The 9000-nt window shown below is 66.9% G+C and overlaps 1 protein-coding gene across 1 annotated transcript; it reads right to left on the bottom strand.

Moving 5' to 3' along the window:
- Positions 1-903: 903 nt before the first annotated feature.
- MAP3K12 (mitogen-activated protein kinase kinase kinase 12) lies at positions 904-8996 on the bottom strand (the record flags this gene model as incomplete). Its single annotated transcript, XM_082077139.1, has 11 exons — positions 904-1189; positions 1898-1968; positions 2205-2643; positions 3237-3374; positions 4528-4644; positions 4937-5046; positions 5467-5575; positions 6147-6305; positions 6811-6969; positions 7744-7935; positions 8890-8996. Coding segments are annotated over 11 exons (1887 nt in total), but the record flags the coding sequence as incomplete, so codon positions are not given.
- Positions 8997-9000: the final 4 nt, after the last annotated feature.

Here is a 9000-nt window from a genome sequence, read left to right as displayed (position 1 = left end):
ACACCCCAATCCTGTAGGAGAACGTCATGGGGACCCCCCTCCCCACAGAACCTGGGGGTCCTGGGGGCACCTGCTTTATTCTGAGCCCCCTCCCATGGTTCCCAATCCTGGGGGACCCACCCACCTCTGGGGACCCCCCAATCCCTTGGGACCCCCCCAAACTCACAGTCCCCAGCCCTGGGGGACCCTTGGGACCCCCCAGCCCTGGGATCACCCCTCCCAAGGTGTCACCAAACCCCGAGGGACCCTGGGGACCCCGGGACCTTAACTTCCTCCTGGGCTGGCTCAGGGGGTCCCCACCCCTGGGGGACTATGGGGACCCCCCACCCCTGGGATCACCCCCATCACCCACCCCCTGGTGGGGGCATCACCTTGAGGCTGAGGGTCCTGGGGACCCCCCAAACCCAGAGTCTACACCCCTGGGGGACCCTTGGGACCCCCCAGCCCCGGTATCACCCCCTCCCACGGTGTCACCAAACCCCAAGGGACCCTGGGACCTTAACTCCCTCCCAGGCTGGCTCGGGGGGTCCCCACCCCTGGGTGGCTATGGGGACCCCCCAATCCCACAGTCCCCAGCCCTGGTATCACCCCTTCCCAAGGTGTCACCAAACCCCGAGGGACCCTGGGGACCCTCTACCCCATGGCACCCAACCCTGGGGACCCCGGGACCTTAACTCCCTCCCGGGCTGGCTCAAGGGGTCCCCTCCACCCCTGGGGGACTATGGGGACCCCCCAATCCCACAGTCCCCAGCGCTGGTATCACCCCCTCCCAAGGTGTCACCAAACCCCGAGGGACGCTGGGACCTTAACTCCCTCCCGGGCTGGCTCAGGGGGTCCCCACCCCTGGGTGGTGATGGGGACCCCCCACCCCCGGGATCGCCGCCCCCCCGGTGTGTCCCTGACCTTGGCGCTGCCCCCCCCGCCCTGCCGGGCCGGCCCGTCGGGGGGCGCCGCGTCCAGCGGGATCTCGGAGCCCTGGGACAGCAGGTCCTCGGAGCGGTCGTCGGGCCGCTCGTCCGTGTTGGTGCTGCCCACGTCGGGGGTGGCGCTGTGCGAGGGGGTGGCGCTGTGCGAGGGGGTGGCGCTGTGCGACGGTTCGCTCGTGTGGCCCTCGTCCCCGTCCCCGTCCGAGAAGTTCTCCGAGCTGAAGGTCGACAGCGACTGGCGCTTGCTCATCCCCGGGGGCCACCTGGGGAGGGGGGCGGTGAGGACCCAGGCGTCCGGGCACCTAAACCCCGCCCCTGCACCCAGCCTGGGCGGCTGAGCACCCATGGACCCCCCTGCATCCATCCCAGACGTCTGAGCGCCCAGGGACCCATCCTAGCGCCCAGCGACCCCCCGCACCCATCCTGAGCACCCATGGACCCCCCTGCATCCATCCCAGACGTCTGAGCGCCCAGGGACCCATCCTAGCGCCCAGCGACCCCCCGCACCCATCCTGAGCACCCACAGACACTCTGCACCCATCCTGAGCACCCACGGACCCCCCGCACCCATTCCTGGTACCCAGCGACCCCCCGCACCCATCCTGAGCACCCATGGACTCCCCGCACCCATCCTGAGCACCCATGGACCCCCCGCACCCATCCTGAGCACCCATGGACCCCCCTGCATCCATCCCAGATGTCTGAGCACCCATGGACCCATCCTAGCGCCCACCGACCCTCTGCACCCATCCTGAGCACCCACGGACCCCCTGCACCCATCCTGAGCACCCACGGACCCCTCACACCCATCCTGAGCACCCACAGACCCCCACACACCCATCCCTGGTACCCACTGACCCTCTGCACCCATCCTGAGCACCCATGGACCCCCCTGCACCCACCCTGGGTGTCCCAGCGCCCCGGGACCCCCCGGGCGGACCCAGCACCCTTGGGTGGGGCTCAGCACCCACCTCTGGCGCAGCGGCAGCTCCACCTCGCTGTCCACCTCCCCCTCCTCCTCCTCGGACGACACCCCCCGCTTCTGCAAAACGGGGTGGGGGACACACATTGGGGTCCTCAGCTGCCCCTCAGGAGGGACCCAGGCGTCCTGACCCCCCCCCACCCCAGGAGAGACCCCCAATCCTGACCCCCAAAGGTCCTGAACCCCCTACTTAGGAGACGGATCCACCCCCCGCGCCGTGCTGGGATGGACCTGGGGGTCGTGTGTCGTGTCCCCCACCCCCCCAAAAAAGGGACCCAGGCGTCCGGGGTGCTCACCTGGCCGCGGGTGACGGCCGCCCGGTACAGCAGCGCCGCGGGGGTCAGGTGCTGCCCGGCCCCCCCTCGGCCCCCCCGGCCGCCCCCGCTGTCCCGCTCGGGCTCTCCGGGGGTGGGGGGCTGCGGGGGGGGCAACTCCTGCGTGCCCGTCGCCCCCCCGGCCCCCGCGTCGGGCACCGCGGCCGGGGGGGCCCCCGCAGCCTCCAAGGTGCCCCCGAGGATGTCGGGGCCGGGGGAGGTCGGGGGGGGCCCGCGGGGGGGTCCGGCCTCGGGGCCCTGCTCCGCGCAGCCCCCCCGCGGGCCCGCCTTGCGGTGCCGGCCCTTGGCGCGGCGGCTGCGCCCGGGCGAGGGGGGGCCCTTGGGACACCCCGGCAGTGCCACCTGCGCCATGGCCGCGTCCAGCTTGGGCAGCAGCACCTCGGGCTTCAGGATGTCGGGGCTGGGGGGGGGACACACGGGGGGGCTGCAGTGGGGACCCAGGCGTTCCCCTCCCCACCCCCAGCCAGGGGGAACCCCCCACGTCCAGAACCCCCAAATCCAGACACCCCCCCTTCCCAAACCCCATCCGAAGGGACACCAGTATCTGCACCCCCACCAAGGCGAATCCCCAGAGCCCCCACAAAAAGGGCCCAAAACACCCAACCCCCCCCCGCCAACCCCAAAGGACCCAGGTGTCCGGGCTCCCAGCCCCCCCACAAAAGATCCCCACATCCAGCTCCCCAGACCCCCCCACCCTGACAGACCCACATGGCCAACCCAGAAGACCCAAATGGCCAAACCCCCAGGTCCCCCCACCCCAAAAGAACCCCCAGAATCGAACCCCCAGCCCCCCCACCCCAAAGGACCCAGGCGTCCGGGCTCCCACCCCCAAAGACCCACATGTCCATGTCCTCACATCCCCGCAACCCTGAGGGACCCCCACGTCCATGTCCCCCACAAGCCCCCCCAGCCCCAAACCCCCCCACCCCCCCACCCCAAAGGACCCAGGGACCCCCGCGCTCCCCCCGGAGGGACCCAGGCGTCCGGGCGCACCGCTTGCCGTGGGGCGAGAGTTTCTGGGGGACGTTGCGTTTCTTGATGAGGGTCTCGACGGCGTTGCCGTGCAGGAGCCCCCGCGGCGCCCGCGGCTTGAAGAGCCCGGGGTAGCGCTTCTCCAGCGCCTGCTCCCGCCTGCCAGGGCCACCACGCGTGGGCACCCGCCCCGGGGACGTGGGGGGGACACGGGGGGTGAGGGGTGGCCATGGGCTTGGGGAGCCGTGGGGTGGGTGTAGGGCTGGTCATGGGGTACATAGAGGGTTGACCGTGGCCATGGGGTGGCCATGGGAAGGATATTGGGTTGGCCATGGCCATGAGTTGGCCATGGGGTGCCTGTAGGGTTGGCCATGGGGTGCCTGTAGGGTTGGCCATGGGGTGCTGTAGGGTTGGCCACGGCCATGGGATGGATATTGGGTTGGCCATGGCCATGAGTTGGCCATGGGGTGCCTGTAGGGTTGGCCATGGCCATGGGATGGATATTGGGTTGGCCATGGCCATGGGGTGGCTGTAGGGTTGGCCATGGCCATGGGATGGATATTGGGTTGGCATGGTCATGGGGTGGTTGTAGGGTTGACCGTGGCCATGGGGTGGCCATGGGGTGGCCATGGGGTGCTATAGGTTTGGCCATGGTCATGAGTTGGCCATGGGGTGGCTGTAGGGTTGGTCATGGGGTGCTGTAGGGTTGGCGGTGGCCATGGGATGGATATTGGGTTGGCCATGGCCATCAGTTGGCCGTGGGGTGCTCTAGGGTTGGCCATGGCCGTAGGGTGGCCATGGGGTGCTATAGGTTTCGCCATGGCCATGAGTTGGCCGTGGGGTGGCTGTAGGGTTGGTCATGGGGTGCTGTAGGGTTGGCCATGGCCATGGGATGGATACTGGGTAGGCCATGGCCATGGGATGGATACTGGGTTGGCCATGGTCATGGGGTGGCCATGGGGTGCTGTAGGTTTGGCCACGGCCATGGGATGGATATTGGGTTGGCCGTGGCCGTGAGTTGGCCATAGGGTGCTGTAATGTTGGCCATGTCAAAGGGGTGGCCATGGGACAGTTCTAGGGGTGGCGCTGGGTGCCGGTGGGTGCTGGTGGGTGCTGGTGGGTGTCGGTGGGTGCTGGTGGGTGTCGGTGGGTGTTGCTGGGTGGTCGGTGGGTGTCGGTGGGTGTCGGTGGGTGCTGGTGGGTGTCGGTGGGTGTCGGTGGGTGTCGGTGGGTGCTGGTGGGTGTCGGTGGGTGTCGGTGGGTGTCGGTGGGTGTCGGTGGGTGCCGGTGGGTGCCGGCAGTGCCGTCTCACCTGAGCAGCTCCTTCTCCTTGAGCTCCAGCTGCAGCATGAGGGCGCTGAGCTCCATGTAGAGGTTGTTGGCGCGCTCCAGCTTGCGCTCGTAGTGCTCCCGGATGTCCAGCGCATGCCTGGCGCGGGGACACGGCTGGCGTCGGCACAGGCACCCCACGGCACCCCAGTGCACCCCATGGCACCCCAGTGCACCCCAGTGCACCCCAATGCACCCCAGTGCACCCCAGTGCACCCCAATGCACCCCAATGCACCCCATGGCAGCCCAATGCACCCAGCACGTGCAAGGACAAGCACCCCACAGCCAGCCCTCCAGCCCAGCACCCCCGCCGCCCCCTGCCCACGGTCCCGCCGTGTCCCCATGTCCCCCGTGTCCCCGTGTCCCGTGTCCCCGTGTCCCGCGTCCCCACCGCAGCTCCTCGCGCCGGCGGTTGATCAGCTCCTCCTCCAGCCGGTGCAGACACGTCCCCTCCGACTTGATCTTCTCAAAGTGCAGCTTCACCTCCTCCCGCCACTCCGCCTGCGGCACCGGCCATGGCTACCGCGGGCACCGCGGGCGCCGGCCATGGCTACCGCGGGCACCGGCCACGGCTACTGCGGGCACCACGGGCACCGGCCACGGCTACCGCGGGCACCGCGGGCGCCGGCCATGGCTACTGCGGGCACCGCGGGCGCCGGCCATGGCTACCACGCACACTGGGTACCGGCTACTCTGGGCACTGGGCACACTGGGCACCAGTTACTGCAGGTACTGGGAGTCCCAGCTGTTTGGTATCTCAGGGGGCTCAGGGTTCTGGGGGTGCTGGGTACCCAGGTTCTGGGGGTTCTGGGAGTTCTGTGTTCTGGGGGTTCTGGGTTCTGGGGGTCCTGGGGGTGCCGGGTTCTGGAGGTTCTGGGTTCTGGGGGTGCCGGGTTCTGGGGGGGGCGGTTCTGGGGGTACCTGGGATTTGAAGTAGGTCTCCTGGGGGGTGGAGAGCACGTCGGCCGAGGCGATGTCGAGGTGCAGCAGGATCTGGCGGAAGGACGGGCGGTTCCGGGGTTTGCTGTTCCTGGGGGGGACACGGCGCTGGGTGCAGGCGGGGGGGACACAGCTGGGTGCGGGGGAGGCACATCTGGGGTGGACACGGCTTGGTGCAGGGGGGACAAAGCTGGGTGCTGGGGGGGGGCACAGCTGGGTGTGGGGGGGAAACACATCTGGGTGCTGGGGGGACACAGCTGGGTGTGGGGGGGACACAGCTGGGGGGGGGCACATCTGGGTGCTGGGGGGACACAGCTGGGTGTGGGGGGGACACAGCTGGGGGGGGCACAGCTGGGTGCTGGGGGGACACAGCTGGGTGTGGGGGGTGCTGAGGCTTTTGGGGTGCACAGGGGCGCACAGAACACAGGGCAGCAATGCCCAGGTGCAGCATCCCACGGGTGGGGCCACCCCCAGGGTGTGTGGGGGGGGACCCCTGTGACAAGGGACAACTGCCCACGTTGGGGTGCCGAGGCAGGTCCCTCACAGCGGCTGTTCCAGCGGGGGGTCCCCCATGGGCACGAGATGGGCGCAGTGTCCCCAGGGCGGGGTGTCCCCAGGGTGTCCCCAGGGTGTCCCCGCGGCGTCCCCAGGGTGGCACTCACCAGCACTGCCGCAGCAGCACCTTGAAGCCGTCGGGGCAGCCGGAGGGGACGGGCAGGTGGAGGCTGTTGCTGCCCACCCCCCAGATGATGGCCGAGGAGTCCACGTCCTTGTAGGGGATCTCGCCCGTCAGCAGCTCCCACAGCACCACCCCGAAGGACCTGGGGACGGGGGCACCCGCGGCCGCGTCACCCATCGCTGGGCGCCCCCCAGGGGCTCCCCCGGTCCCCCCTGCCCTGCCCTGGTGTCCCCTCCCTGCCCGTGCTGCTGTCCCCAATGTCCCCTGCTCCTCCTCAGCTCCTTGATGTCCCCCAGCCCTGTCCGCCAGTGTCCCTCCCAGTATCCCCAATGTCCCCACCTCTGGTCACCCACAAAGTCCCCCTGTTCCTATTGTCTCCAGTGTCCCCACCTCTGGTCACCCACAAAGTCCCCCGTTCCTATTGTCCCCAGTGTCCCCAGTACCCCAAATGTCCGCACCTCTGGTCACCCACAGTGTCCCCTCAGTGTCCCCCTGTTCCTATTGTCTCCAGTGTCCCCAATGTCCCCACCTCTGGTCACCCACAATGTCCCCCTGTTCCTATTGTCTCCAATGTCCCCTGTGCCACCCAGCGTCCCCATTGCCTCCCAAAGCCCCCGGTGTCCCCGGTGTCCCCGAGGTGCCCTCACCAGATGTCCACCTTCTCGGAGACGGGCTCGTTGCGGATGACCTCGGGCGCCATCCAGGCCACCGTGCCGGCGAAGGACATCTTGGTGCTCTTGTCAATGAGCTCCTTGGAGGTGCCGAAGTCCGAGATCTTCACCACGTCGTCGTAGGTGATGAGCATGCTGGGGGGCAGCGGCTCAGCGCCACGCCAGCGCCACGCCACGCCACGCCATCGGGTCACCGGCATGCCACCACCATGGGGACAGTGTCACGGACATGCTACCACCATGGACACAACATGATGGATGTGCCACCACCATGGGCACAACGTCATGATGGACATGGCACCACTACGGACATGTCACCACCATGGCCATGTCACCATCATGGCCATGTCACCATCATGCACATGTCACCATCATGCTTATGTCACCATCATGCACATGTAACCACCATGGCCATGTCACCACCATGGCCATGTCACCATCATGCACATGTCACCACCGTGGCCATGTCACCACCAGGCACATGTCACCATCATGCACATGTCACCACCGTGGCCATGTCACCACCAGGCACATGTCACCAACATGAACATGTCACCACTGTGGCCATGTCACCACCATGCGTATGTCACCACCATGAACATGTCACCACCATGGCCATGTCACCACCATGGCCATGTCACCATCATGAACACGTCACCACCGTGGCCATGTCACCACCATGGCCATGTCACCACCGTGGCCATGTCACCATCATGAACATGTCACCACCGTGGCCATGTCACCATCACGAACATGTCACCACCACGGGCACTCAACCATGTCCAACGCGCAGCCCCCAAGGGGACAAGGCACCACCACGGCCACGGCGCTGCCACCGCCACGCACCCACCACGCGCACGGCCCCACCGCAGCACCCATGGGTGCTCCCGAGCCCCCGGCCCCGCTCACTTGGGCGACTTGAGGTCGCGGTGGATGATCTTGTGCAGGTGCAGGTAGTTCATGCCGCCGGCGATGCCCATGGACCAGTCGACCAGCAGGGACGGGGTGACCTTGCGCCCGGCGCGCAGCACCTCGTACAGCTGGCCCTGGGCGCAGAACTCCATGATGATGCAGTAACAGGGCGCCTGGGTGCACACCCCCCTGCGGGCACAGCGCCACCTCAGCGCCCGGCCAGGGGACACCTGCTGGCACCCAAAGGTGCTGGGGCGCCAAACGTCTCCAGGGCACCCAACTGTATTGGGCCACCTAACTGTATTGGGGCACCCGACTCTATTGGGGCACCCGACTTCTCCAGGACACTCAACCATATTGGGATACCCAACTGTATTAGGGCACCCAACCTTATTGGGGCACCCAACATTACTGGGGAACCCAACCTTATTGGGCCACCCAACCGTATTGGGCCACCCAACTGTATTGGGCCACCCAACTGTATTGGGGCACCCAACTGTACTGGGGCACCCAACTTCTCCAGGACACTCAACCGTATTGGGATACCCAACTGTATTAGGGCACCCAACCTTATTGGGGCACCCAACATTATTGGGGAACCCAACCTTATTGGGACACCCAACTATTTTGGGGCATCCAGCTTCACCAGGGCACCCAACCATAGTGGGGGACCCAACAGTATTAGGGCACCCAACCTTATTGGGGCACCCAACTCTACTGGGGCACTTAACTTTGTTGGGCACCCAACTCTATTGGGGCACCCAACTGTATTGGGCCACCCAACTGTATTGGGGCACCCAACTTCTCCAGGACACTCGACCATATTGGGATATCCAACTGTATTAGAGCACCCAACCTTATTGGGGCACCCAACATTATTGGGGAACCCAACCTTATTGGGGCACCCAACTGTATTGGGCCACCCAACTATTTTGGGGCACCCAGCTTCACCAGGGCACCCAACCATATTGGGGGACCCAATTGTATTAGGGCACCCAACCTTATTGGGGCACCCAACTTTGTCAGGGCAGCCAACTCTAGTGGGGCACCCAACTGTTTTGGGGCACTTGACTTGTTCCACGGTGTCCCCATGTCCACGTCGCGCGTCCCCACGCCCCCACGCCCCCCGGCGCCATCGCTCACTTGAAGGTGATGATGTTGGGGTGCTTGAGCTTGCGCAGGTGCTTGATGTCGGTCTCCTTGAGGTCCCGCACCTTCTTCACAGCCACCTCCTCGCCGTGGAAGCGCCCCAGG

This window comes from Streptopelia decaocto (assembly GCF_964273445.1).
Source record: "Streptopelia decaocto genome assembly, contig: HAP1_SCAFFOLD_2425, whole genome shotgun sequence".
In the NCBI taxonomy this organism is placed as follows: Eukaryota; Metazoa; Chordata; class Aves; order Columbiformes; family Columbidae; genus Streptopelia; species Streptopelia decaocto.
The sequence above is the reverse complement of the archived record's forward strand: the minus strand, read 5'-3'. Positions and strand labels throughout refer to the sequence as shown.